The sequence below is a fragment of the Gymnogyps californianus genome, chromosome 3 (genome assembly GCF_018139145.2).
Source record: "Gymnogyps californianus isolate 813 chromosome 3, ASM1813914v2, whole genome shotgun sequence".
In the NCBI taxonomy this organism is placed as follows: Eukaryota; Metazoa; Chordata; class Aves; order Accipitriformes; family Cathartidae; genus Gymnogyps; species Gymnogyps californianus.
Window position 1 is genome coordinate 125,667,405 of NC_059473.1, and position 27,540 is coordinate 125,694,944.

At 39.3% G+C, this 27,540-nt stretch overlaps 1 protein-coding gene across 1 annotated transcript in view; it reads left to right on the forward strand.

Moving 5' to 3' along the window:
- KIF13B (kinesin family member 13B) overlaps positions 1–27,540 on the forward strand; it is a 130,251-nt gene that overhangs the window by 33,124 nt on the left and 69,587 nt on the right. The window contains exons 3-9 of the mRNA XM_050893684.1: positions 18,363–18,375; positions 20,144–20,204; positions 22,278–22,370; positions 23,022–23,202; positions 23,610–23,697; positions 25,062–25,196; positions 27,238–27,350. Of these exons, the coding sequence (XP_050749641.1) occupies positions 18,363–18,375; positions 20,144–20,204; positions 22,278–22,370; positions 23,022–23,202; positions 23,610–23,697; positions 25,062–25,196; positions 27,238–27,350 (684 nt within the window). The remainder of the gene's footprint in view (positions 1–18,362; positions 18,376–20,143; positions 20,205–22,277; positions 22,371–23,021; positions 23,203–23,609; positions 23,698–25,061; positions 25,197–27,237; positions 27,351–27,540) is intronic.

A 27,540-nucleotide genomic window follows, 5' to 3' on the forward strand; every position in this document is an offset into this window, starting at 1 on the left:
ATACCTGTAGAGAGGAATTTTATCAGTGTGTCCTGTTTTTGTAGCATCAAATGACCAAACTGAATATCCAGCATCTTTTCTGTGTTTGTGGTTATGCTTGGACAGAGTCATTCAATCAGCTGCATGAATGAGCACTTAAGGATTTTATAAGCTAGAGTGGCCAAATTATGGTAATTGGACATCTTGTCTATTTTGTTATACTGGCTGCAGAACAGTAGTGAGGTTAAAGGAATACTGTCAAGTTGATGAAGGTACAAAATTGACTTGCCTAAAAGCTGTGATCGTTCTGGTGTGTATATCTGAATACTTTGATTTTAGGATGTTCTTTCTGCATATGTTTAGTTTCATGACATTTAGAGGCAGACAGAATGGGCAGAATGGTGCAAATGTGTGGTGTGGAAACCATATGAGCTTATTATTTCTTGGTTTGTCTCTTTTAAATGCTGTCAAATAACTTGACAATCTCTAAAGTTCACTTTATACAATGGGTCACCTGTAATGGTTCTAGAAACGCATCATCTCTCCTTCTACTGAGTATGGCAAACATGTCTAATATTACAGAAAACGGAATGCAGTAGAGAAATGAATAACTTTTTTAGGGTATTGCTGCTTATGAATGCCATTGTCTTTTATGTGTGCTTTGCTAAATGTGTGCACAACCATCCTAAGACTAGTTTTCTGTAAAGAAAAACAATTGTGTTTATGAGAATTTGATGCTCATAATTAAAGGTGCTTCCAAAAAAAAAACAAACCAAACCACACAACCAGTTGACTAACACCAAAATTGGATAAATTAGCTCGGTTGTTAAAATCAAGCCTGTGTTCAAAAAGAACTCCTAGCAGTAGCTGAGGACAACAAGCCAGTATGCTGAAGGCTGCTTTTTGAGGAACTCGCTCAGCTGGAACATGTGATCTGATCTTTGTATGAATATCCCTTTGCTTCTATTTCCTCTTATGTACTTTGCCAACTGTTATATTTAGTTCTTATGATGTCCACAGGCTTTTATCTGAAAGCCTGATATTAATTTCGCATGTGTTAAGTAGTTTTAATCAAAGCAAGCTACTAGGTCTTTTCCCTTTGCAAAAAAATGCTGGGGAGAGAGACTTCTTTTACCAGCCACTTTCAGGGCTGTGTTTTGGGGAAAACAACTGTTAACAAATTGTTTCTTTTGCAACAAAGGCTTCATCCTAGAGCAGCTGACCTTGGATAATCTCCCAACCTGCCTGCGAACTAAATAAGATGGCGGGAGGAGGAGGATAGCCTAGCACATCCAAAGGAATTGGTTTCAACCTGTGTTTTTAGGACTGACTGTGGGAGGTGGGCATGGGTATCATGCACTGTCACTAAAGGATCTGCAGAAGAAAGAAATTCTACTGCCTGTAAACATGAATTTCTTCCTTCGGGGCTCACAGGTCCTTTAGAAAATTGTTACGGTTCCATTAAGTGCGTGGGGGGGAGGGGGGATTGAAAAGCATTTGTAGATGGTATAACAGCTAAATAACTTCGTTCTCACTATGGCTCCAACCATTGCCACCATGGCTTGCGTGATACCATTGCCAGCAAGAGTGGGGAATCTGAAAAAGGAAAGTATATGCAGGGCTGTTTAAAGTGATTTTTACCATGGTGTCTACGTGTCTCCCTAATCTCAACCCTGTGCTCCAGATGAAATAGACAATGTGGTAACTCTCACAGATAATTTTGGCTGTTGATTCTTCCCCCCCAGCCCGTTCAGTTAGGAAATACTAGCTACATGTCTGTCTTTTCCCTTGTGCTGCAGAGTTTCAGTTTGTCTCTTTAAATACATGCTGGCTGGTGGTGTATAGCAAACTTCTTTGTCTGTAAACTAATCAGTAGTACTGTTTTGGAATTTCCCACCCCCCGCCCAGTTATTGCTTTTATGAATATGTGATGGTTAATAGTGGTGGGCAAAGTGTGAGCTCTGTACACTGTAGTTTATTTTTAACAGGACTACTGGTACATTTTCATGCAGTAACTTTTCTTCTCAAACAGAGAGCCTTCCTTCCTGTTCCCACTCCTAACCCCCACCAAAACAGAGGTTAAACATTAAAGATAATGTTATCTTAAGCAACTTGTATGTGTGGGGGGTGTTTTGTAAGGAAGTAACACGCAACTGAGTTGATACATCTGCACTGTTTGGGGGAGTTAGGAAAATGTCTACATGGAAATGAAGACAGTTGAGTTTAACTGATGGTCTAACTGTAAAGAATCGCAGCTGCTGCCCATTTGATTTTCTCTGCTTGCACCATGTAGCGTTGAAGCTTCAATGTCATCCCCCTACTTCAGTAGGAAGGGATGTAATCTTTTTGGTTACAACCTGATTGTTTCTTATTACAAAACATTTTATATGGTAATGATACAAACGGGAAGGAGAACAGCTGACTTCCAAATTCCATGTTGAGTTATGTTCCCAATTGGATTGTTGGTTTTTTTCAGCGTGACTGCGAAGCTGCTTTGTGACTTTGAGTGGATGATGCAGTAACCAGGGAATCCAGCAGTGACATTTTTAGAAGAGTATATTTGATTAGTGATTCTTGTTTTGTCATCTCATATGAAGTGGTGTGTGTTAAGCATTAGATGTATAGTCTTAGACCAATGGAAAATTTAGTATTTGGCTTTCAGCTTCTCAAAATGGTCTGATGTCTTTTGGATTTAGAGAAACAAAGTATGGGTGGTTATAAGGGCAGTTGCTTCAAGCTAAGAGTAAGTCAGTCCTGTTCATCTGTTAAAATTCCAATATCTTTCTATTCCTCAACATAGATATTCATAACTGCTTTTTGTAATTCAGGATTAACTGCAGGTATTGTTCAGCACGTTTCTAACCTTTAAATTTGGTTTAGCGTTAGCAAAAATAATGCTTTTCTTTGCGATGTGCATGTTTAAAATAATTAAAAAGGGTTCTTGAGATACATGTAGAAACATCTGCTTTTATTATTGTTTGTAGGGGCACTGCTGTGTACAGTGCTAAGTCATGATTGTGTCGTATAAAGTGCTTTTGCATATGCTGTCCCATATGAATCGCAGTCAAGCAGGCAACAAGTTGCATCTAAAAGCAAGACGTTTCAGTTAGAAGAGACAACCAGCAGGCAATCTGGAAGTTCAAAGTTAGAATTCAGCAGAAACCATCATTTGGCTCCTTTCAGTGCACATGAAAGCCTTACATCTCATTACTGTTTATGAATACCAGCAACTAGCTGTGTAGCCTACACTTGCAGACTTCAAATAGCTTCTTTGCAATGCAAACTTGGCATCAGGAGCTGACAAGTTTATTTGATATCACCTTTATGTGTGGTTTTTCAGGAAAATGAATGGCTCCTTAACTGTGTACGTGAACTATCATACTATCATGGAAATAATCACTGAGACCACAAAATATTAAACACTTTTCCACATGGCACGTACCACACTTTGTCTCCCAAATAGATAGTTGGAAAAGGAAGAGAGAAGTTTAAGTGAAACCAGCTGCTAGCAAGTATCTGATGCTGGTGGCTACTGTAGAACAAAAGAACAGTGTGAGGAGGTAAACATTAGTTCAAATTTTAGGTTGGAGTTGACTTTTTTTCTTTATCTTGTTTTAGGTTTTTACACTGCCAGAGTTTCAACTTTTTGCAGAGAGTATTGTGCCCAAAATGTAACAGGACCCATATCGAACATAGGCTACATCTGCATTTGCTTCATAAAGAAATTGCACAACATTTACTTATAACTATGGTCTTTTAGTGATGGTAGAATTATTTTTAAAAGTTGCATATTTAGGTGAAGAATTTAGAAGTATGAGCAAGAAATTTCACCAGACTACAACAAGGAAATGTGATTGCTATTCTGGGTTATTAGGGTTTCTTCCTCTAATTACAATGCATTATGACAGAATTGACTGGTGACACTTTACGGAAACTTTCGCTCTAGAAGTTTTATGAAGATGAAAGCTACCCCTGTACCACCAGGCCACAAGCTATTCTGAGAGCAGTTCTTCCAGAGCACCGGCACGGCTTTAACAATTTAATATTTTACAGGGCTACAGCACGTGGTCAGTGATGAGAACGGAGCTATTTCTATATTTTCTGCAATGCCTGAGTATGCATTTTCTATTAATCATTCCTGGCAGTGGGAACCAGCACACAGGTCTCAGCTTCTGGGTGATGGATTGCTCTGTTCACTAGAACTTTCTAAAAAGCCAGTTTATTATAGCTAAGTTCACAGAAAAGCCAAACAACTGTTGTCATCATCCAGGATGGACATCGTAGATGTTTTAGTCCAGAAAAAGGTTCTGAGCTTTGAATTCACAAGTAACATAGGATCTGTCCTGCAGTTGTTATACATTTATCCACGGTGGCTACATGAAGACTCATTCATATGCAGCCCCTAGTGCAGCAGTTCTTGTTAGCCAGCTCTGTGATTCCCTGTTCTGCGTGCTATTTTCCCTATTTTGAAGTCCTTTATATTGTACAAGTGAGGGGGTAGGTACTTAAATAGCCGGATAGCTGCGTTCTTGCAGCACAGGACACTTGGACATACATTGAACTTTTAATTGGCCTGAACTGCATGTAATACAGCACATGTATAATGTCATGATTTTTTAATATCTACAATCATAAACAGTTTTTGCTCCAGAAACAGTGTTGTGAAAGGGTTTAAGGCTCCTTTTGGGGTTGTCTTTTGGTTTCTTTTTTTTTAGAGGGAGAGGTGTTGAAACGGATTTCAAAAGAAAAGGCATGCTGGGGAGATAAACAGCTCTGTTTGAGTAGCGCAGGAAGCGAATAGATGGTGTTGCTTGTGGGAAGCTCTTAGAAGTAATTAGTGATAAGAGTGAGGAAGGAGGAAATCTGGTTGGCAGCTGCTGTGCGTTCAGCAGTGCATCTGACCTTGGCCTGTAGGTGCTTCGAAGCTGCTGGGGAAAGGTTTGCTGCCAGAGCCACTGGATTTACCTGAATTCCCTTTGAAAGACTTAGCAAAATCTGCTGAAAACCTGCAGGGTGTAACCTCATCGTGTGTCTAAAAGCCCTGCATCCCTTATTCAGGCATCGCTTAATATGTGTGATGTAAGTTGGTGATAGATTGGAGGACACATGTTTGCACTTTTTAGATGCCTAATGAGAGTACTAGGAACAGTCTCCCGTCGGTGTGCTGTAGGGTGGGAATTGTATCCTCCTTGCAAACACTTCTTTGCCCTGCCGTGGGACAACATGAGGGTTGGCAAGAGTGAGTGAGTCGTTGGCCAGAGTCGAGAGCCCAGGAGACTGGTTGGCAGGAAAGTACGTGGCGGGATTTAGACTGACACAATTTATTTAGATAAAAGGGATAACTGATGGTGTACGGTGTGTGTTTCACCTTGCTAAATATCTGAATTCTCTTGCCAGAGCTATGAAATGATAACTTAATCCTTGATTGCTTCGCACAGTGCTGCAGGCCATAGTCTCTGGAAGAATGTTTTGTCAGCCAAAATTTATGTATAGCTTTACCAGCCCCAGTTACAATGCCTATTCCAGCCAGCTAACTTCTGAATTAATTTGTGGCATTACACACTATTTACATTGTAGCTTCTGCAGTTGGTACCACTAGTCATACCTCTCTGCTAATGCCTGTTACTGATTCTTATTTTTTTTCCAGCATGAATAAATTACCAACAGTAATGTACAAGCCCTTAAGCAACTGCCAGATTTGTTTTTGGAGGTGCTGGGTGTTGGTACAAGTGTTTAATAAAAGAATTTTTTGTACACAAGAATAAATAAAGATCAGTGGAACAAGAAGTAGGGAATAAAAGCTTATTCAAAATGACCTTCCCCATTAAATACTTTAGGATTATCTGATTCCCCAAATGAGAGCTTTCAGTTGGAACACAATGGGCATGAAAGAACTGCAGTGCTTTGAAATAGTTATGTGGTGTGTTGACTCAAGAATAGTTCACAAAATATTTCCTACACTTAAAAATGACCACAGTGATTTGGTGAGGTGGGAGGGAGAAGAATAGACAAAGCAGATGTGTAAGTTCATCATGTGGACAAAAGATGCATTTAGGAAATTTAAGGGCACAGAGGAATGCTACAGTGAATCAGTAGCACTTATTTAGGAAGAAATAGTTGGGCTTTTACCCCCAAATACTGAAGAAATTGATATTTTGCAGAGAGAAAGAAATGGAAATGCTGAATATGCAAGCAATGTTTTAGCGCTGAGCTAAGGACTACTGCACCTTCAGGCTTGTACCTTGTAGCTGTACATTCAGCTGCACTTTGGCTTTACTGTATGCATTGTGTGCCCACGAGCCTGTGATCTGTCTTTCCTTTTCACTCCAAAGATGGGGTTTTTTTTCTCTTCAGAACAAGTTCTTGATGCACATCTATACGCTTTCATGCAGTTCTAGGTTTAAGCAAATATTTAATTCTGCCTAGAGCGCTATGACATTTTTTCAGCAGTCTGGAGCCATTAGTAGGGCATATACGGTACATGGGAGCTGAGCTGTCATGGTGAAGGCTTGCCTGTAATTTTCATAATATGCTGTATTTTCCCTTTGCTTCTCAGCAAACAGGTCAATTATAGCTTATTTCCCATCCTCATGCTGGGAAAAGAACAGCTCATTTGAATGGTACACTGAGGATAAGGATTTCTTTTCTAGGTCAGGCAGAAGAGCAGCTTGGTGCAAAAATTTTACCCTGAAAAGCAGCAGTCAAGAGGGGCTATGGAGGGATCTAGGCTGCTTGTCTTAATGGTTCTTTCTAGTCTCAGTTTCTTTGGGACAAAGATTTTATTTATTTCCTCATGCCAGGTACTCTAGTAGTAAGATTTTAGTCCTGAGAGCTCATTATAGTTTGGAAGAATGACAACAGAAAGTAATGCCTTCTTTCTATAGTGGGGATATGGTAGGTGAGGAAAGCAATCCCTTCTTAACATTGTTCATGGCAGAACTGTAATCTTGCAGCTGCTGAACTGGTTGAGTTTGCATAAATAGAGTGCTGGGTAAAAAGGCTTGAAATCTTCGTGAAGAAAAAGTAATGTATCAGTGTATGCCAAAATACTTCACATTTCTGTTGACATTCAGCGTATGGGAAACGTCAAAGTGGATATTAGAATCATAGAATAGTTTAGGTTGGAAAAGACCTTTGAGATGATCAAGTCCAACCGTTAACCTAGCACTAGCAAGTCCACCACTAAACCATTTCCCCAAGCACCACATCTATGCATCTCTTAAATACCTCCAGGGATGGTGACAGGGATATTGATTGCTGCCTGCTTTCTTATCTTCACGTTATCAGTCGAGTTTGCTAAAATGGGTTGGAGGAATACGGACAGTATTGAAAGAGTTGATCAGGGGAGGGAAGGTATGTAGTCCGTGCTCTTGGGAAGAGTGAAAGTCAGTATGACAGATTTTTCTTTTTTGAGAGATATCAAACGCTGGTTTTACTATAGCTGAATGTTTGAGGCTTCTAATGTATGTCAAGATTTTTTTGAAGTGCTCTTTTTGAGATGCCAGTGTCTTGACAAGCTACCATTCTCGGATTCCTTTTTTACTAGAGTGATTCAGATGCGTTGTGCTGTTCTCTCACCTCCCAGGCTCCTTGGACATCGATGGGAGGTTTGAGTTGAGAGCACGCAGATACTGTGCAACAACCTCTGCCTTATCACTGTGATCGTGAAACATGTATGTGCTGAAGTAAGGAAATTCAGGCGGTTACTGAACCATGGAGGCAAGACAAATAACTTTTATGCTAATGACCAACCCTTCTTGCCTACAGCTCTTATCTTCTCCGTTCTCCCCATACATGATTAGATCAACAGCATTTGTGGTTTCCAGTGTGTGTGTGTGTAGTTTTAAATACTACTTGAGTCCTTAATTTGGAGTTGGATCCAAAACAGGCCATGAATAGACTTACCACATGAAATTAACACTTTGCTTAGCAGCTGCGCGGTTCTGGAGGCACCAAAAATGACTCTGAGATATAAAGTTTTGCACTGTACGTGTGCCCAGAACTGTCCTCTTCAACAGCTGAAGACCCAGTGATGCTGAAATTGCACCGAGATTCAGAAAGTAACTGGACACTTAAATTCCCAACCTTGTAAATACACTCTGCGTATACAAAACACACTATTAAGATTGATTTCTTTACAAAAAGTGGCCACAGCAATGTTCTCTTTTGAACTGCAGCCATTTCAAACATTATCTACTTGCTTAGTGGCTGGTGGACTTGCTAAAGAAGTCGGAGAACTGAGTCCATGCGTCTCCTCAAACAGGCATCTCCCTTTCCAAAGAGAGCAGGATGTTACTCTTCACTTCAAGACAAGGCAGATTTGTGGACCCAAAGAACAAAGTGAGGGAGGTTGTTTGACTTATTATTTAGACCACCAAGCTGGAAGGTGTCTCCTGAGTTGCAGTCTTTGTGATTATCTAACATAAATTGCATGGACAATCATGAGATAAATGACTGTAAGTTCTTTGGGGATGTGGTCTTTACAGCAGAAAATGTACAGTAGCAGGTGTTATACTATAGAGCTTCTTCATGGCCTAAGTAATTCAGTGGAAGGAGAGTAGATAGGGAATCAGCAAGTACTCAGAGACGCTTAAGCATAGGAGAGACACCTCTTCTACACATTGTGTTTAGAGAGAGTTAGTGCGTATTTAAAAGAAATCGAAAACATTACCAAAACTTTCTGAATGCTCTCGATGAATCATTTGTTTCCCTGGGTTGAAGAGTCCTTGCAGTAATATCTGTAACTTGCAATGATTGCCTGCTAAATATGAAGGTGAAGAGCTTGTGGGCTACTCTGGAGGCTTGGAGCCTCCGTGGCTGCAGATCCTTTCATACCCCTGCAAATGGCTCTTGCTCTTTATCATGGACTGTTCTCTTTTGCTCTTCCTTCTTTGAAGCAGAGAGGTGCTGAAGTAGATTCTTTTTTTGTCAGAGGATATTGGATGCACATGTTTGTGTGTAGGTACGTGTGTGTAAATGTAACTGAGTCGGGAAAAAAAATCGTCTCTCTTCCAGAATCATTCTGGATGATGTATTTGTGTTTTCAAGGAAGACAGACAAACGCAAACTAGTTTAAAGTAGGGGCTCTAATGAGTGTATGAGTTGGATGATACAGCTGGCTGATCTACAAAAGAAGGAAATACTGGCCTTGGTGGAACTGAAAGAGTTCTTAAAATACACTTTCATGGATTAAAAAATTTTGTTCTCATTCCTAGGTGTGCATAAAGGACTTCTCTCCCCCCCACCCCCCTCTCCCACCTTTTATTTTCTACTTCTAGCTGCCAGTAGACTCCCCTTAGAAATTTCTGTGGATGTCAGCACGTTTTTCTTTCTGAAGTGAGGGAGTGTTGACAGTTCGCAAATCCTGCTCAAGGGAAGTGAGCAGGGAGGGGGTCTGGGGAGTTTGTCTGGTGCAGTTTCTGTCGGTGGAGGAGGTACTGGCGTTGGTTTGGCTTCTTCCCAACTTTTACCCTTTTGCTGAGTCTGTAAGAAAAACCATCTGGCAACAAGGAATTACAGTAAGCCTTGAGATCATTTTGAAGTGAGAAGAGTGAGACAAATCTCTCGAAAATATTGCTCTAGACTGCTCTAGCTGACTGAAAACAGACACAGAAAAAGTTGTTTTGAAGGATTTTTTTTTTTTACCCAGGAGACTTGGTGACAGGTCCTCTGCTCTGGTAGTTCTGCCATAAATGCACACACAGAAGTCAAAACCACTTTTCTAGGCAGAAGGCTGTAGAAGTGGGGCATGGCTATTTGATGTTGGAAAGGCCTCACAGAGAAAAAAAAAACCTGTATTAAATTTATGGTGAAAATTGTGTTTGTGTTTGAAGTAATTTTCTCATTGTTATGTGAATGTGCTTGGTGTATTTAATCTCAAAGAGTTGAATAAAGTTGCTGAGAAATAATTTAATCGTTCATGGCTGTCGTCTTGAGCTCTCCTAAATCCCACCTGCCACCCAAGAAAAAAATGTAGGAAAAACCTACTTTTTCAAAATAGGCATTTTAAAATCTTACGATGAGGAAGCTGCAGTTAAGGAGGTCTAAACACAGTTCTTCCTCTGCAGCTTACGTTTGCGTTAGACAAGCTACAGTGTGTGTTGCATGATGAATTGTCAACTTGCTCACAAAAAAACTAAAAAAAAAATCAGAATGGTAGCTGTTCTGAAATTGGCACTTCATAACACGGTTTCTGCATTAATTGCAGATTAATTCTGTGCATTGACAGGAACCAGGGCTAACAGTGTGAACAAAACCTTGAGCTGGGAGTCTTGAATCCTCTTGGAAATAAGGAGCTTGTGGCTTGGGGCAAGTGAAGGGGCCTGGCTGAAACTCATCTAATTGGAAAGTAAAAAGCTTTTTAAAAACAAACAAACAAAAAAAACCAAAACCAACCCTCACTTCTGAGTGAAAAGTTCTGCATGTGTATGTTTTCAGGCAATAGTTTAGTAAGAAGAAAAAAATTAGCTATTAGATTCTAATATCACAGCCAAAAGAGTTTTCTGGGTTTTTTTGCGGGAGAAGGGAACTACAGAATCATCTATTTGGTGCCACGACATTTGGGGTAGCTCTGATGGTAATCCTGAAGAATTCCAAGTAAGATGTCAGACTCTGGTCTGTTGAGCTTGTTTCACTCTTCATACAGTCATATTGTTGAGGGTTTGGGGTTGGGTTTTTTTTTTTTTCTAATTATAAGTATGACGAAGTAATTCTAATGGCACAGTTATTCTCATACAACCGCTGTTTGTACAGACTGTCGTGCCACTGAAAAAGATGCCTTGTGAAAACACAGACTGTTTTCCCCCTTCTGTAAAACACTGTTATTGAAAGCATCTTTACAACACGTAATTATGTCTACATCAGGAAGGCTTTTCTACACAATTACCCCACTAGCTATTCTAGCAGGTCTAGAGATTTTCTTCCAAAATGCTTTCCAATGATTTGGTAGCCTGCAATATGGCTCTCCTTTTTGAGCTAAGTTTATATTTATCCTATATGCCTGTGCCTTGTGTGGGCATTTTAATGCTTGCTTTTAGTGTAAACCCTTTGCTTTCCATGGTGTACAGTAGATCATTCTAGGATTAATCCTGTGTAACAGAGACTTGGCTTTTTAGCCCCTTACCTTAAGCTAAAGGTTATCCGGGATGAAAACACTGTGCATATAGATGCCTGCATTAGCTGATGCTCTAGAACAAGATTATCATATGTGTTTCCATATATACCATATATCCATATACACCATATATACGCATATACGGACAGACACATGCTGCACTATCTGCCTCTTCGGGAGCTCATCACGCAGCTCCTGGGCTGGCTGGGGATCACGTTTGATTAAAGCAAGTTGTGCAGTTGTCCCAGAGGCAGAACAGGTTTTCTGCCAAATCCCAGGGCTAGGACCATCGTGTTTCCATCTGGAGATCTATTGGTGGAGTTAATAGGCTGCCAAATCATGAGAGGGCTTTTTTTCCTCCCTCCCATGGTTATAAAAAGGTAGCTACATCAGGCTCTATTAAAAAATATTGAAATTCACAATAGTAATTGAAAGTTTGGGTACTGGCTGTTCACCAAACATTCTCTAGAGCACAATAGTATCCCAACATCTAAGTGTTTACAAACAAAAGGATAAAGTTGTAATCCCCTTGTCATAACGCAAGCTTTATGGGATACATGCACCACTTGAATGTGGTTAGGACTAAGCAGATTATTGTACTAACAATACAGAAAATTTAGCTCCAAGCAGAAAACACCCCAAACCCACAAAGCTGCTGTTCAGCCTGAGTTCTTGTTTTGGGGGCTTTTTTTTGGTTTGGGGTTTTTTTTTTTTTCTTTTTGAGCAAGCTGGCAAAAATTAGTTTTGTCAGTAGAAACTAAGTAACCGTCAACTATGCCTGGAATGCCTTGGAGCAGTGAAGGAATTTTCCAAGTAACAGTGATTACTTTTGTTCCTTTTAGCTACACAAGTTTAGGCTTTGAACTGTGTATGCTCTTTCACATTTTTTTTTGACGTATTCGGGGATTTTGTTTTAAAGAGACTGTTTCTGCTGGCAAAAAATCTTTTGCTCAAATAGGGCAGTGTGGTTTTCACCCAAAGAGCTCAGTATTGCTGTGGAGGTAAAATCGAGACTCCGTAAGAACAGCATTAATTGGAGGATATAATCCAGACATTGGAGTCTAGTGGGACTCGGCATTTTGATACCGCTTGGTCCACGTGTAAAAATGGGGAAAGAATATTTATAAACTGATAAACCCAACAACCTTAAGCACTTTACCTTCTGAAATATTCTGGGGAAAATGGATTTCTAAGTATCGTAGGATAAAGAAACCTGAACCGATCAAACTTGATTTAGTTGACATTTCCTCTCATTGTATACCTAGCAGCAGCAAAATGTGTTGCAAGTTGTATTTGTCTGATACGCGGAAAGAGAGGAAACAGCTTCTCAATTAATTCTACTATTTCTTATCAGTTGTCATACTGCTATCTTTCAATTATGTCTCTGCTAGTAAAATAATTAAATTTATTGTCTAAATTTTATTTCACCATTGGCTGGCTTTCTTTTATGCCAGGAAAGAAATTCTGGAGCTGAAATGTAAACAGTAAAACTCTGAACATTGCAGTGTTTTTTCTAACTAACTGCTGGCTCTTCAAAAAACCTTATTTTGAATCCTTTATTCATATAGAAAAAAAAAATACTACCAATTAAAGGATCTGCTTCAGAAAGATAGCTGGGCTCCCAGACTTCAAACAAATGCAACATCTTCCTGATATCTTTTTGTGCCTACATCCTTATCTGGTGTGCCTGAAGTTGTCTGCCTTGAGACTTGCTGGTGCTAGAGCTCGTCAGTAATTCCTACACCGCTTATCAGCTTCTCCACACTAGGAAGCTCCTGTAGCGGAGGATATATTTGCTTCTTCGTGGTGGAAGGTGAACTTGCAAATCATAAGCCCTGTTATTCCAAAATAAAAGACTGCAAAATAATGGTTTGTTAAATCCTGCCTCCTGTTACAGGCAGGTATCTAATGCTGAGACAGCTTGAGTGATGCACAGGTCCGTTTGGTATTTCGCTCCATCTACACCTAGTATTAACCCTCTGAGACGTAGCTGGTGGTCAAACTTAAAAGTCTTGTTTGAAGGATGAGTTTTCTTTAAAAACCCTTCAGTCCATGAAAGCTGTTACCTTTTAACCCATCGCTCTTCAAACAAAGCCTACATTTGCTTAGCAAAGCTCTGCGCTAAGGTTCTGTGAATGTGATAATTTGATTTTTCTGAAGTGTTCCCAAGCATCCTTACCCTGCTGTGTTTGAGTGGGAAAGCTCATGGCAGGTGAGTGAGAAGGAGCAAGGGAAAACACTGTACAAGGAGCCACAAAAGAAATTGAGCGTTATAGTTTAGTTTTTCATACAGGTACTATTTGGGGCATACTTACCCAGGGAAAGGAAGGAAAGAAAGATCTGTGGGGACAACAGTGTAGCTCTGCCCAGTTCTAGTGCCCGGTGTAGTTCTGCCCAGTGTAGCGTTAGTTATTTGGTTCCAGAGAATAGCTGAAATATGATGCAGTTGTGCGTTTGTGTCAGAACCCAGCATAGTTATTGTACTGCTTCTATTTGCAACAAATTATTAATAAAATCACAGAATCACAGAATGGCTGAGGTTGGAAGGGACCTCTGAAGGTCATCGGACATTTGTCCTTTAGGTGCTACGCTGGAGTTTCCTTCCTTTCACTTGATACAGAGACCAGGACTGGGGCTGCTTGTCCTGTTGTGTTGATATTCCCATGTGCACTGAGCAAGAGTGAAGGCGTAGCTACAACACAGCATTTCTCTTCCAGATTTCCTTGGAAGTGTGGAGCAGGCGTCATGGGTGTGAGTGTTATAACAGGGCCTGTGAATGTGGGGTATGAACAGTTTACCTGATACTAGATTTAAGAAGTATCAGAAACACAGTGGTTTGGACTGTATCTGTACAAACTTTAAAAGGAATAAACTTGCTGCAAAGTGGAGTTGTTCCTGCATCTGAAGGGTAAATTACTGTGACACATGATGCCAACTTTACTTTTAATAAAATGTGTGTGAATACAAATTCATTTAAGGCACGCTAACTCAGCTGGGAGCATAAAGGTGTGGTCTTAACAGAGTGATTGCTGGGTGACACTGACACATTTCTGCTGTTAAGCCCCAAGTAGTTTTTCCCCATCAGGATGTTTTTCTAGTTGCATTTTTAGCTACTTCAAGAGTTTATGCTGAGCAGTTCCTGCTGAAGGGCATAAAATAGCACTAATTACATTGGAATCTGATATGCTTGTTTTTGCAATGGTTATGGAAGATTGAAAGTGGAAAGCAATAAAAATTTCTGGGGATTTGTTGGGACTTCCCTAATTCATAGTTACTGTTGTAATTGTTCCCTCTCCCCTTTTTTAACCTGCAAATTCTTATTCTATTTTGCTTTTCCAGAAGCTTCTGAAAATGGTAAAATGTTATGTTTCAATTCCCCAAATCCAGCGTAGCCTTGTGCCACTGAGCAGTATCAGCCAAATTTATAGTTTGGATGTTGTTGCGGTCACTGCTGGCATAGGAAATGTTCTTTTTCAAAAAAAAAAACCAAAAAAACCGCAGAAAAGAAAAAAAAAAATGCCTGGCTTGTCAGATCATGTCCTACAGCCTCTGTACCTCTTTTCCCTGCTTTCTGACTTGCCGCCTCCCACCTTTCTCCTCCCGTTTGCCCCATCTGCCCGTTTCTGATTTAGGCAAGAAGCAGGATGTGCTGTGACTGATTTAGAGCATGTGCTGATTTGCCAGCTGGCTGCTATCTCTGAGCTATTGGGTCAGCCAAACAGAATACATAAGGTCTGAGCTATCCTCGCCTCTTCCCAGTAATGTTTCACCTGTACTCATTTGCTGTGGTGTTTTCCCCACGAGATCTGCAAAATCTCAAATATACTTAAGGTCACTATACCTTCCCCCTCCTTTTGAACACGGAAGGTCTGAGTAAAAACTGATCTGAGATGTTATTAAAATAGCGCTAATAACTGTTGCTGAACAGAGTAGCTTATTGTGCTTGAATATATAATTTAATTATTGGAGATTCCATTCTTTTTTAAAAAGACAGAAGCAGTAGTAGTATTGGACATATACTGATGGTCTCAGCTGGGAATTGCTCTGGGTTTATCCGGTGTTTAAATTGTGAAACCACTAGCATTCTTATAGGAAAGCAAATGTGTCCTGGTCAAGAAGCTTATACCGTGTAAGAGCTAGCTTAAAAAGAAAGGATTACTCAGGGCTGCATGCCTTCATTCACTCTCGAAACAGCATATATATTCACTTGGCTGCAACAAATAAAATAGTAATAAATGTAGGCAGTTGTTTTAGAGTGTTCTCTTTCTCCTTTTTTAGTTCTAGAAACCCTAGATGCTTTAGATTCCCCCGCCTTGAGTTGAAAAAAGATAAAAGAGGGGAGTTGGCGAAGGGAAGTCCTGTCAGTCTGGATTCAAGTGAAAATATGTGGCTGAAAACATCTTAGTGACATCCTTCAGTAGCTAAAAGATAAGTTTTCCCTTCCTGTACTGGACGTTTCTGCTGCATTTGAGATAAATGTGAATTATTGGCTGTCAGCTGAGGAACGATAGCAAGTCCTATCTGCACCTCTGAAATGGCAGCATCCTTGGGGGAAACTGGTGGACAGCTGCTGGACGGGTGCTTTAAGAGTCATACAATGATCATTTCGCTGTGTGCTCCTTTTCACTCTCTACCTTGCAGACATTGGTTTGGACATGGGTTTTGGTGTGAGCAGTTTGCAGGTAACACGACTGTACATGATCTTTTCTGCTTTAGAACTACTTGTGATTCTTTACAATTCGTTACGATTACAAGTTGTCAATAGGATCAAAATTAGGATCAAATCAAATTAGGATCCTCTGGGTTTTTTTTGTTAATGCCAGCCTTAACCATAGGAAATGTTCTTTGCATATGTTGCTGTCATCCATGTTTTGTTGTAGGAGATACTCCCCTGCTCTACAGGTGATGGTGTTGCTTGGTATTTACCTTTTCATCACGTCTGAGATGGACTGTAGTAATGCACCGTACTTGGGCTTGGAGCCTCCTCTAAACACCCAGCACTTCAGTGTGTGCTTGTAGCTACGCAGGCTGCTGTGGGTGCTGTATGCCCCTATCTATTCATTTCCCACGCGATTTTAAATCAGGCTGAAAAATCTTTTCATGGGTTTCTGGGCCCAGCTATCGCAGCGTGCAGCTGCAGCATTAATGGGTTCGTATGTGCACAGCACGATGCTGCGTAATACAGTTCGCACCCTTAATGCTTTCCTTAGGGAAACATTTGTCCGACTTATTCTCTTCTTGGTCCGAAGTACAGAGAACAAGCTACAGCTCTAGATAGTAGTGCTGTGTCCTAAATGCTGTACGCTGGGTTTCTTAGATGTAGGGCTTCTGTTTGCTCATGGTTGCATTAAGCGAGGCTGCAAGACATGGGTTTGTGTGTTTGTGCAGCTCTTTAGAAAATGAGATACTTAAATTAAGACCTTTAGTCTGAACTAAGCTTGATGATTTGCATAGCCTAGCATAATCCGTCCTCTTAAAATTGTATATGTGATAGGACTTCTGAGATTATATCCTTATTGCTGCTTTAATCCAAATACTCAATAATACGTCCTGTATTGAGGGCTGGAAAGATCAACTGCATTGTTGCACTATAATCCTGCCTTGGAACTGGGCTGGGGAATATGAGCATAACTGCTTGCTGAATTAAGAGCAGCATCACATCTCTGAGTGCTAAACTCAAACTCATAATCCAGGCTTGCTATTCTCGTTATTTTACAATGAGAATGATCTTCCTGTAAGAATAGGAATAAGCCTGCCTTGTAAGCAGGAGCACCCCTGAAAGCCACGTAGCAGTTTTCAGCAAAGTCCTTCAGCAAAGTGCTCCACTAGCATTTCAGAGCACAGAGAGCCAAAAAAATGTTCTTGCGACTCTCTTAGAGTAGTCCAAACAGGCTCTCTGGTGTCTTCTGTGTCTGGATCAAAGCCCTGGTGAAGGAGATGCCCTCAATACGTCTCCATATCTGTGACCCACCCAGGAGCAACAGCAACAGTCGAGAGTCTGCACCAAGCATGCTGCCAAGGACCTTGGGAGAGCTTTTATTCAAACTTAGCCAGATAGCAGGGGGAAAAGTGGTGATGTTGTTATTGCTTACTTGAATGACTCTGCGACAAGGCTGTCATGGGGTAGCCTTGACTTAAATAATCATCCTGCATAGCGGGTCACGCCGACTGCTATCCAAAGTCACTGTCGTTCCTGTTATGTCAAACAGATATGCTTATTAGATCCAAGCCTGACTAAAAAGAGATGATGAACTTCCTTAATAAATAATTATTTTTGAGAGACAATGATGAGAAATTACAATTTTTAAACTCACTTCTCAACCCGTATGAGCAGCAAGAACTCTGAGAGTAATCTTATATGGCTCTCATGTCTTTCTCCGGCTCCGTTCAAAAGAAATCAGTGATGCTTGTCACAAGACTTTGTTTGTTACTGATGTCTAGAGCTTCCTAATCTCATTTGGAAGATCCAGGACAAGGAGAATATTGGTTCCTCATTGTTGTGTGTTTGCTGCATTTCTCCAGTCTTCTGTATGTGGGGAGGCTGCGTAACCTGCTGTCAGGGCATTGACTGATGCTGTGCCGTTATTTTAAAGGTCTCTCCAGTGATTTCATACTTGTTGTTTAAAAAAAACTAAACGCACACCACCACCACCCCCAACTGCAAACAAACTTTTAAATTATGCACATAACAGATTAAAGGAATTGCAATTCTCTGCTCATTCTTTTAGGGAAAAAAAATGTTTGCTCTGCTGTCCCAGCAACCGTGAGAGAACTGAGTTGGGCAAGTCCTAGGGTTGGACTCTGAAATTTCCTCTTGAATAACTCTCCTGAAGTTCCTGTTCAAGTGGTTTTGGAAATTTTTGCGTTGCTTGGGTACTTTGTTTTTAAGAGGCAGTGACACCCACAAAATGAGAGAGAGAGAAGTGTCACAAGAAAAAAAAAAACTGGGAGAGAATGAAGAAGAGATGGTGGCAGCGTGAGGAAACTCAGTGGCTTTGAATTTAAAATCAACTTACTCAGAGCAGCATCTCAAATCTTACTCCTGAAAAGAGATAAGCATTGGTTTATAAAATGACTTGGGATCTGTAAGCACGGGGAGATCTGAGGAGAGAAATGAACTTTTTAAATACAGTGTTCCAATGATGAGGTATTAATGATAGAGTAATTAAGCTAAAATCACTACAACTAACAGTCTTTGCTTTTCTTTTGTCTTTCTTATCCTGACCCTGTACCAAATCCTTTCTGCTCCTGATGCTTTGGGGAACAGTAGGACCCAACCAAAGGTAAGGGCTTTTATTGCACATTAAATCAGCGTGTGAAAATTGTCCTAGCACTTATTCAGTCTTGGGTTATCCAAATATTAAAAGCATTTTGAAAAACAGCTCTGTAGTTGATCAGCTGTTGAGTAAGAAACTCAAAGCATCTCCTTGCTGCCGAAGAGCACTGTACAGCCTGTGCCAAAAAATGAGTCACAGGAACAAATGAGAACATACATACTCAGCATTACAGACTGTGAATGGAGGACTACTTGTTATTTGTGGGCTTTTAAAAGCATTTTCTGGTATTTGTGTTAAAGCAAACTCATTTTGTTGTTATGGCTTATGATCCCGTGACTCCGTATTTGGTATGCAGATGCCTATCTCTATCCTAGCGTATCAGGTTTCAGCTTTATTGATGTGGCCGTATAGCCAATGATGTTTTATTAAATGCTCTGAAGGCATGGGATGTTATAATAATATGCTTTATTGTATAATAAATTCAAAGAACCAAAAAGCCTTAATTTTAAATAGGCTGTTGTTTCCTCAATTAGAGGATGTAAAATAACCACTTTAATGTCCCAGCATCAAGAGATAAATGTAGTATAGAAAAAAAAAAGCAGTGTATTTTTGAAGATAAGTTATTTAAATTTCAAGCATTTTGCTGTACTAAGCATTTTCATAAACTCTTGCATAATTTTTCTAATTATTTTAGTTAAAATACTTGAGGAAGATTTGCTTTATTTCTGCTTCACTAAAATGGAACATGAAAATGTGTTAACAGATAAAATTAAATTTTCGGAAATAATGGAATGAGGGTTCAGAAGGTGGATGTGGGATGCTGACATGGTGCGCTTGCTCTGCCAACGTGATCTGAAATGATGCAAACATCAGCTACGTAGTGATGCAGAACATCTAAAGGGGAAAGAGCAGCCTTCGTTAAGCTTAGAGGAGAAATAAACAGCCAAAGAGCACTTCCCTTTTCCTATATCCTACAGAGTAAATTTTGCCCGTGTGAAAGTAGGTCAGATATTAACCTGATTTTTTTTTTTCTTGCAAATACATACCCAGGGGAGTTGTTTTTGCAAACGTCTGTCCCAAAATATGCACTGTCTTACTGGAGGTCAGCTTTCATGATGAAAGGTGCCTGTGGACTTTCAAATGGATTTACCACAAAATTGAAACTTTTCTATTTAAAAAGATTATAGTGCTTCTCATGATAAAACTCATTTGCTCTGTATTGTTCTTTACAAGTATTACACTTTGGTGATGACTGCTTCTGTTTGTCAGCAGTATGTAAATACGTACTCGTCTTGTACGGAAAGAGGTTCCTACCCTAAGGCATGTTTTTAATTTATGCAGACAAGAGACACGGGGAGATGGCAGGCAGAAACATCTAGGGGACATCTGCCAGTTTGCAAAATAGAAAGTCTTGTGAAAAATGAATTGCAAGGATGGGTTTAAAGGAAGATAAGGAGAGCTCCTTGACATCCACTCGGTTGCCACGTGGAGAGCTTTTGGAGAGCATGGAATAGGATTCACACAGTAGAAAGGAAGAAATAAAAACACGGAACAAATAAAAGCAAGGAACAGGCTTGCATATAGGAAGATGTGGTGTTTGTTTAGCCTTCAAACTCATAGAAACTAAGTAATTCTGTGGGAATGTGTATTATGTTCAGAATGGCCCCAAGGAGCGTGATGTTAGCCAACATAATACAGCGCTGTCAAAATTTGGATAAAGTGTTTGATTTGGCAACAGTTTTTATAAGGTGTCCTCCTGGTTATTTTCCTACAGGTGTTTGCTTACGATCACTGCTTTTGGTCTATGGATGAATCTGTCAAAGAAAAATATGCAGGTAATATTTACTGTAGCTTTGTGCTTATTGTCTCCAAGTGTGAATGATCTAATTAAAATACAGTATTTGCTACAGGGCACAGACCATATGGCACAAAGTGCCTTCCCCTTTAGGACTGCTTGTTGTCAAAAGAAAAAGGAAAATCTTCAATCATTCCTGCTTCTCTTCTCTAAAGATGATAAGAGCAGTAGGCATTGCTACCCGTTTGCAGTGTAGGATATTGAGAAATCCATCACAATAATGGGTTACTCGTATTTACATCTTTATTTAAAATACTGTTTCAAGTTCATAATTTTAAAAGCATCAAATCCATCTCTTTTCAGGATTTGAGCAACATTGCTATATGTAATTTCATGTTTCACAGTGCTGATGGGAGTTTGGCATTATATTAGAACTTAATAATGGAGTATTAAAAAAAGCCTAATTTAACGTGGGGGTATGTGAATTCATAGGGTCTGGTGAGAATGTGTAATGTATTAAAAGTTTTCTGAGTATTGTTATGACACATTTTGGGAAATATTTATGGTAAAAGATGAAATATATTTGGACTTACCACTCTTGTGATCTATTCCTTTCATACTTGTTATCTTTTAAAATTGGGAATCGGTTAAGCTTGTTTACATTTATTTTAAAAAAAAAAACACAAGAAAAATAAGATGCATATGCTTCTAGATTTTAATTTCTCTAACAAATAACTAATGAATAGTAATTTAGTGAGGAACTGAGAAAAACATGACACTTTCAGCCATACAAATGACATAGGAAGGAAAATTTTCCGTTTCTCAAACTAACGGAGGCGCCTATGTCAGTTATATTATGGTCTGTTATACATTGGAAGTGTTTGGTCTAAAACCGTTCTGCTGTGCTTAGCTAGGCACAGCTATTGGTAATTTTTAAGGGGAATTTTTCATGCGTAAAATTCTGAGTGGACTTGGATGTAAAGATAAGGACTTCAATCAATGAGAGAAAGGAGAAGCTTTCAGGAACATTAACATATTTGAGAGGACTTTTCAGTCCATAAAGTTCTGCCATGTCTTGTTCAGACTTCAGTTCCTCTGCTTGTAACAGAAATTCTGAAAATAGAGGGTTTGTTTAAATAGATAATACCCAAATGCATTAAGCATTTCTTCCTCTGCTTGGAAAAGAAGCCCAAAAGCTGTTCCTACAGAGTTAGTTCAATTACAAAAGAATTGATATACCCTATATTTTGCTAATGCATAGCTTGTACTATAGTATCTCCCACACAGTTGTGATTCCTTCTCTGCAAAAATCTTCTTATGGTATTATTTAATATCTTGTACGTACACAGTAAAATTATCTAGCGCTCTACTAATTGCCCTAGATTAAAATCAACTGACAGGTGTTAAAATGTAGAGGTTGAGCATATTTTTGAGGTGATCTCATTCACCAGTGGATTAAATTCTGCAGTTGGTAGTAGATTTTATAGCAGCCTGCCAGTACCTAAGGGGGGCCTCCAAGAAAGCCGGAGAGGGACTTTTTACAAGGGCATGTAGTGATAGGACAAGGGGTAATGGCTTTAAACTGAAAGAGGGGAGATTTAGATGAGATGTAAGGAAGAAGTTCTTCACTGTGAGGGTGGTGAGGCACTGGCACAGGTTGCCCAGAGAGGCTGTGGATGCCCCATCCCTGGAAGTGTTCAAGGCCGGGTTGGATGGGGCTTTGAGCAAGCTGGTCTAGTGGAAGGTGTCCCTGCCCATGGCAGGGGGGTTGGAACTAGATGATCTTTAAGGTCCCTTCCAACCCAAACCATTCTGTGATTCTATGACTTTCTGCTGATAAAACTTCTGCGTATGAACATTGATAGGATGTTGTTTTAAGCACATACAGGTATATGCATGATAATCACAGCTTCTGATTTTTACAGTAGCATAAATCTGGAGCACATCTACTGGCTGATGGTCTTGCTCCTGTAGAGGGAGCAAATACTGGATGCTATTTAGGTAACAGCAGCAGGAAAACACTAACTGCTTTTACATAATTATTGAAGAATCCAAATCAAGGAAAAATACTCTCGCTTTGTTACAATGTTAGCTTGTGTGTTTTATTTCTCAGGTCAAGATGTTGTTTTCAAGTGCCTTGGAGAGAATATTCTTCAGAATGCTTTTGAAGGCTATAATGCTTGCATTTTTGCCTATGGGCAAACTGGTAAGTCCCTTCCAGACATAAGCAAAAAATATTGTTGATGCAAAAGGTGTTACATTCTGACTGGAGACTCTTCACAGCTGTTGTGACATTGTTTCAGGAGAAATGCCTTGTAATGTAGATAAGAAATGTTTTTCTCTTTTGTAACATTAGATATGAGGTGGACAGGATGAGAAATAGGATTTTGTCTGTTGCTGCTGGCTACCCTTATTTCTCACGCCTTAGATTATAATCTTAGGAGTGATCGTCCTTGAGTTCAGTGCATCACTCATCTTTTCTACATCTGTAGTTGGAATAATCTTAATCATAATTTTAAATGCAATATGCAAAAATGAGCATGCTTGTACACCTGATTTTTCTCATTGTGGCACATATGTGGGTGTTAGTGGGTTGTCATCTACAGTAAGACTGTACCTACCTGAAAAAGTCTTCTCTGTCAGTTTGAACTAAACTTCTTGTTTTGCTTTTCCTTTTAATTAAATAGTCTTTAGCTAAATGGTGTTTTGGTTGCTTTAAAATAGAAAAATGCACAAATATCTTTCACTGAAATGCAAGATATATATTTTTTTTACCTCTTCTCTCTATTTCCTTTCCATGTTCTGCACAGCAAGAAACTTTGTTGCATGTACACTAATCATAGATTCAATCACACAGGATCTGGAAAATCATACACAATGATGGGTACTGCTGACCAGCCTGGATTAATCCCTAGACTTTGCAGTGGACTCTTTGAAAGAGCACAGAAAGAAGAAAATGAAGAGCAGAGTTTCAAAGTGGAAGTATCCTACATGGAGATATACAATGAGAAAGTCAGAGATCTTCTTGACCCAAAAGGGTAAGTAATTTGTGTGTCAACAGCACTGTAATATGTTGTCATACACTCTTCCTTTCCATAGCCAGCTTGCCTTAATGGATCCCATCTAAGGCATTTGCGTAGGATGGCTTTCGCTTCTTCCTGATCTCAGTGTCCTTTTATTTTAAATCAAAATAAAGTAGTAAGACTAAAAGCTTGGAGTAAACTCACCCTAATGCTAGCTTTTATGAAGTGACAAAAATGTCTATGTCAGCATTTTACTTGTAGACATAAGGCTGTTTTGTTTGCATTATAGTCCTTGTTCTGTGCTTTATTATGGTATTTGTAAGACCATCATGTTTGAGATCTGTCAGTGAGAAAGTGACTTTCTATAAATGTTGTCTTGAGTCAGTCATGTGCTTATAAATAACTTTTTTTTTTCCAACCAGAAGCCGTCAGTCATTAAAAGTTAGAGAACACAGTGTTTATGGTCCTTATGTAGATGGCCTATCCAAACTAGCTGTTGCTAGCTACAAGGTAAGGATCAATTTTATGAAAGACTTGTGTTGACACCCTAAACGCTAGGCTACTGTCCCTTAAGCAGGACAAAATTGTTAAGCCGCTCCCTATTGCCATGGCAGTAACATGGATTTTAGAGCAAGAGAGTTGTAGGATTGTTGTATTGTGATCACCGCGTAGAACAGAATTAAGAGCAGAATCTCATCTTCATCCTGTACTATTCAATAATTCTGGAAGTAATTCAACTATTTAATGAAACAGCTTTCCTCCCAAACTTAAGATGAGTGTACGCTGTATCCGTGAGAAAGCGTTCCGTGATTAATTACAGAACCAAGATTTAGCAGAGACGGGCCTTCAGTACCACATTTTGTCACGTTTTTACTGTCATGCTATTGCCTAGTAATTTCACTTACCAGTAGCACACAGGAATTATACACTAATGGTTGTTTACAAGGCAAATACTTGAGAACATTGCATGAAACTTGCTTGCCGGATAGTAAATATTTATATACGCCTTCACAAAATGTCCTAATTTTTAAGAAGCATTAATGTACTGTGGGAGAAATGAGTAAATATGGGATGGAATACTGTCATCTTAAGCAAAACATGAAAATGGTGCAGTCCTTCCTATTGCAGGCTCTCCAGGTATTCATCTGCCTCTCTTTGGTGGTTTCTGTTAAGACAAGACACATTGCATGCTATTCCTTTACGTGTTGCGCAGCAGCTTTGTGTAATACAGCATACAGAGTCAAAGTGGTCTGTGGTGTTCTTTTGTTTGATTGTTTTTTGGGTTTTTTAGCGTCATCCAGCTAGAGATGCTTAAATAACAGTTAAGCCCAAGACTCTAAAGTTTTAACTATTTTACAGGATTGCTGTAAAACACTTAAGCAGAGGAGCTGTGTGTTTCTCAACTATCACAACTTAACATATCAGAGGACTTTAGAAGCTCTTATCTGTAGGAGGAATATAATGACCTGTTCAGTGTGGTTCTGTTTTATAAAACTGTGAGCCTTGTGTCAGTATTGCAGATTTTAAGAGCATGTGTTTGACAACTGAGGCTAAAATGTTGCAGTGTTCAAACATGAATTGCTGTTTCCTCACTTTTTTCTTTGCTTTTGAGTATTGCTGTGTGCAGCCAGGTGCGTTATTTTTGTTGATAATTTAATATCTAGGTAGAGGTAATGGATATGCATGTCACAACATTGTGTAACTTCTAGTCTTTAAAGGGGAGATCACAATATTTTTTTCTCACATTTTATGAATAAACGGGGAAACTCAGTGGGAAAATACTTACTGTGTTTTACCAAAATGAGATTGTTTCAGTAGATAATTGAAAAGAATGTTAATGCAGATATGCTTATGGCTGTGAAAATTGTATCTAGGACATCGAGTCCTTGATGTCCGAGGGCAACAAATCTCGAACAGTGGCTGCAACCAACATGAATGAGGAGAGCAGTCGGTCCCATGCAGTCTTCAAGATTATCCTCACCCACACACTCTATGATGTACAATCGGGGGTAAGTAAAACAAGTTACAAGGTCCAAATGTTAAGCTTGGATGTGTGTCTCTTGCTTTAATGTATTTCACAGACTCTTAGAAAGGTTGGTTGGAAGGGACCTCAGGAGGTCATTTGCTACAGTCTCCTGCCCTTGTGCACTGCTAGCACTGGATCAGGTTAGCTATGGCTTTGTCTGACTAAGTCCTCATAATGTTCATGTGCTTGTACTCCAATGTAGGGAAATCAATTTTAATAGGTTTGTAAGTGGAAATGTGTTTTTTGAAATGGAAAGAAAAAATGCAGGTCCCAAGTTGCAGCAGACCTGCTGGAGGGTGCAGGAAGGATCTTCTAATCCTAGAATCTAAACTGAAGAAACACTTCTTTTTAAGCAATGGTGTGTAGTACAGACTTGGACCAGAAACTAAAGATACAATGTGTAGATGAAAAATAGAAAAACACCTGAGTGTACATCTGGTAATCTCCTTCAAGGGGTTATTTCATGCAGATATGTGTAAATGATCAACTTTATAAATAGAAACACTTAATCATTTAAAAAATTTTGCATTGTATGACATTAATTTTTATGTATGTATATTAAATATCTAAGACATTTAAATGTGAAAATATTTTTCTTTACATTTCCTTATATGTAAATATTCCTTGGAGGGGGGTGTGAAATACATTTATGTTAATATTATTTAATCCCTCACAGAAAATGGTGATAAACTAAAATTGAAATAGATCTTCTATACCAAAACTCTTTAAACTTTGTTGATAGAGTCTGTGCTTGGGCAAGTCTTTAATGTATTCAAAGCCTTGGAGAAATTTTGAGTGTCCACAGAGCAAATCTAAGGCATGTGTGTGCCTAAATATTGAATACAATGTGAAACATAATGAGCGTTTGGATTTTTTCCTCCTCATTTTCTCAGTCTCCACCAATCTTCTTATGCAAACAATCTTCCTTGTTCTTTATTTGTTTTTTTTTCCCTTTGCACTTCAAATCAGCAGCCATACTATGCTAAACTCCTTGGTTTGCCATAGTTTGTCATTCCGTTTTTGCTGTGGCTGTACTGCACACTTATCATACATATTTTTTGTGTGGTCATGGTCAGCCTGTATGCAAGGTGGTAGTTCTGCTCGTCTGTCTTTTCTGCATCTTCCAGTGACCACTGTGTGAGTTTCTGGAACAGATTTCTCTGTTTTCCCATCTGCTGGTCCTTTCAGTCCTGGAAGTGACATGTTTCAGTATGGCCTGATGATCACGCTATATTTTGAGAGGCTTAGAGTAACATTTTTGAAAGCATATTGATTCTAATTATCCTGTTCATTTAGGGGAATGTAGCACTTTGCAACTGTGATACTGAGATGCTAAAGTCGTAGATGCTGCAGAAGAGCATGATGTGAGCAAACTGTTCTCAAATACAGTTAGCTCTTCAACTTTAAATTGACATATGAAATTCATGGAGTGTTTCAGAATGTCATTTTGGGTCAAATGAGATAAAAGGATTTGTAAAAAAAAAATCTGTGTTACAGGTTTAAATACTCGCATAGCTTGGGTCGCTTCCCAGGAGGCTGTTAAGAATATAGGAGACTTTGCAATTGTAATAATTTTTGTAAATTATAACATGCTTCTTGTCACGTTCATTCTTAGTCTCTGAAAAACAGAAGAAACCTGGTATAAAATCTGAGATTTCTAGGAGACTATTTTCAAGATGGGTTTGTAAACCCTGTGTCTGTCTTTGTGACTCCTTGGCCTGTACTACCTCTGCATTTTTCTTGGTTTAACATTTTACTAATGTGCCCTGTGTACCTCTCCTCTGGAGATTTCTTGAAGATGTTAGTGTATCTGACTGCACTTCAAATCCTCCTATTGTTGCTGAAGCAGCAGCTAGTGAGTTAACACAGGATACTGGTCAAGTCCGATGACTTTCAAAGGTGTTGGAACAGCTGCAGAGAGTCTACACCAAGAAATGAAGCTTGATTCTTGTTAGAAAAAAGGTCAAACTATGTGACTTAATTTCAGTGAACTAACAGTAGCTGTTCTCTGTTTCCTTCTGCAGACGTCAGGTGAGAAGGTGGGTAAGCTGAGTCTGGTGGACTTGGCAGGTAGTGAAAGGGCAACTAAGACTGGTGCTGCCGGAGACAGGCTGAAAGAAGGAAGCAACATTAACAAGTAAGACTGTGATTATTTCTTTCCCTTTTTTCATCGGTACAATCATCACTGCTAAATACAGCATACTTGTAAAATAGGATCAAGTCAATATAAGCTTTTGTAGCCAGTTTTCTTCTTCCCTTCTCTCTACTTCTCTTTCTGACATACAATACTCTTAGATGTTTGAATGAGATCTCTGCCTGTTTAAAAT